A 1848-nucleotide genomic window follows, 5' to 3' on the forward strand; every position below is an offset into this window, starting at 1 on the left:
GGGTTATATGGGGTTATATGGGGTTATATAGGGTTATATGGGATTATATGGGATATATGGGGTTATATGGGGTTATATGGGGTTATATGGGGGTATATGGGGGTATATGGGGGTATATGGGGGTATATGGGGTTATATGGGGTTATATGGGGTTATATGGGGTTATATGGGGTTATATAGGGTTATATAGGGTTATATGGGGTTATATGGGGTTCTATGGGGTTATAGGGTTATAGGGCCGCTATATAGGGTCCTTACCCGCTATGGGGGTCCCGGGATCCCCCATTGCTTCCTCCAGTTCCTTAAAGCTCTTCCAGCTCCTCGACCCATAGAGACCATGCAGCCGGATCCGGGTCTGACTGGGGTTATAGGGTTATATAGGGTTATATAGGGCCATATAGGGTTATATAGGGTTATATGGGGTTATATAGGGTTATATGGGGTTATATGGGGTTATATGGGGTCATATATGGGGTTATATGGGGGGTAATGGGGTTATAAGGGATCAACTGTGACCCACAGAGACCATGCAGCCGGATCCGGGTCTGACTGGGGTTATAGGGTTATATAGGGTTATATAGGGCCATATAGGGTTATATAGGGTCGTATAGGGTCATATAGGGTTATATAGGGTTATATAGGGTTATATAGGGTCATATAGGATTATATGGGGTCATATAGGGTCATATAGGGTTATATAGGGTCATATAGGGTCATATAGGATCATATAGGGTTATATAGGATCATATAGGATCATATAGGGTCATATAGGGTCATATAGGGCCATATAGGATCATATAGGGATATATAGGATCATAGGGTCATATAGGGTCATGTAGGGATATATAGGATCATATAGGGCCATATAGGGCCATATAGGGTCATATAGGGTCATATAGGGTTATATAGGGTCATATAGGACCATATAGGGTTCTATGGGGTTATGGGTTATATATGGGTCATATAGGATCATATAGGGTTATATAGGATCATATAGGGTCATATAGGGTCATATAGGACCATATAGGGTTATATGGGGTTATGGGTTATATATGGGTCATATAGGATCATATAGGGTTATATAGGGTCATATAGGGCCATATAGGGTCATATAGGGTCACATAGGGATATATGGGGTCATATGGGGTCATATAGGGTCATCTAGGATCATATAGGATCATATAGGGTCATATAGGGTCATATAGGGTTATATAGGGTCATATAGGGCCATATAGGGTCGTATAGGGTTATATAGGATCATATAGGATCATATAGGGTTATATAGGGTCATATAGGGTCATATAGGGTTATATAGGATATATATGATCATATAGGATTATATAAGGTCATATAGGATCATATAGGGCCATATAGAGCCATATAGGGCCATATAGGGATATATAGGGTCATATAGGGCCATATAGGGCCATATAGGATCATATAGGGTCATATAGGGCCATATAGGGCCATATAACTCACGCTGCAGCCACCCTTGCTGCCATACAGAGCCGGTGCTGTGCCGGGAACGCGGCTCCATGGGGCAGCTCGGCCACGTTGGGGGGCGACGGCCACGGGGACAAAGATGGCGGCACGGCCTGGAGGCGCCACGGCCACGACGGGGCGTATGGGGCCCATCTATGGGGAGATATGGGGCAGTATGGGGCACTATGGGGCTGTATGGGGCTGTATGGGGCCATATGGGGCTGTATGGGGTCAGTATGGGGCTGTATGGGGTCAGTATGGGGCTGTATGGGGCTGTATGGGGCTGTATGGGGCTGTATGGGGCTGTATGGGGCTGTATGGGGCTGTATGGGGCTGTATGGGGCTGTATGGGGCCCATCTATGGGG

General features: G+C 45.6%; 1 protein-coding gene across 4 annotated transcripts in view; it reads right to left on the reverse strand.

Moving 5' to 3' along the window:
• The window catches only part of LOC107307542 (arachidonate 15-lipoxygenase B-like), a 25636-nt gene that overhangs the window by 6094 nt on the left and 17694 nt on the right, over window positions 1-1848 (reverse strand). For 2 of the 4 annotated variants that reach the window (XM_015851055.2, XM_015851051.2), the window contains exons 4-5: window positions 1480-1635; window positions 259-359 (exon numbers count right to left, since the gene is read on the reverse strand). In XM_015851055.2, the coding sequence (XP_015706541.1) occupies window positions 259-359; window positions 1480-1635 (257 nt within the window). Of the gene's footprint in view, window positions 1-258; window positions 360-420; window positions 550-1479; window positions 1636-1848 lie in introns of those variants that run through there. The other 2 variants (XM_015851052.2, XM_015851053.2) reach the window with 2 other exon arrangements.

Source organism: Coturnix japonica, unplaced genomic scaffold, assembly GCF_001577835.2.
Source record: "Coturnix japonica isolate 7356 unplaced genomic scaffold, Coturnix japonica 2.1 chrUnrandom662, whole genome shotgun sequence".
NCBI classification, from domain to species: Eukaryota; Metazoa; Chordata; class Aves; order Galliformes; family Phasianidae; genus Coturnix; species Coturnix japonica.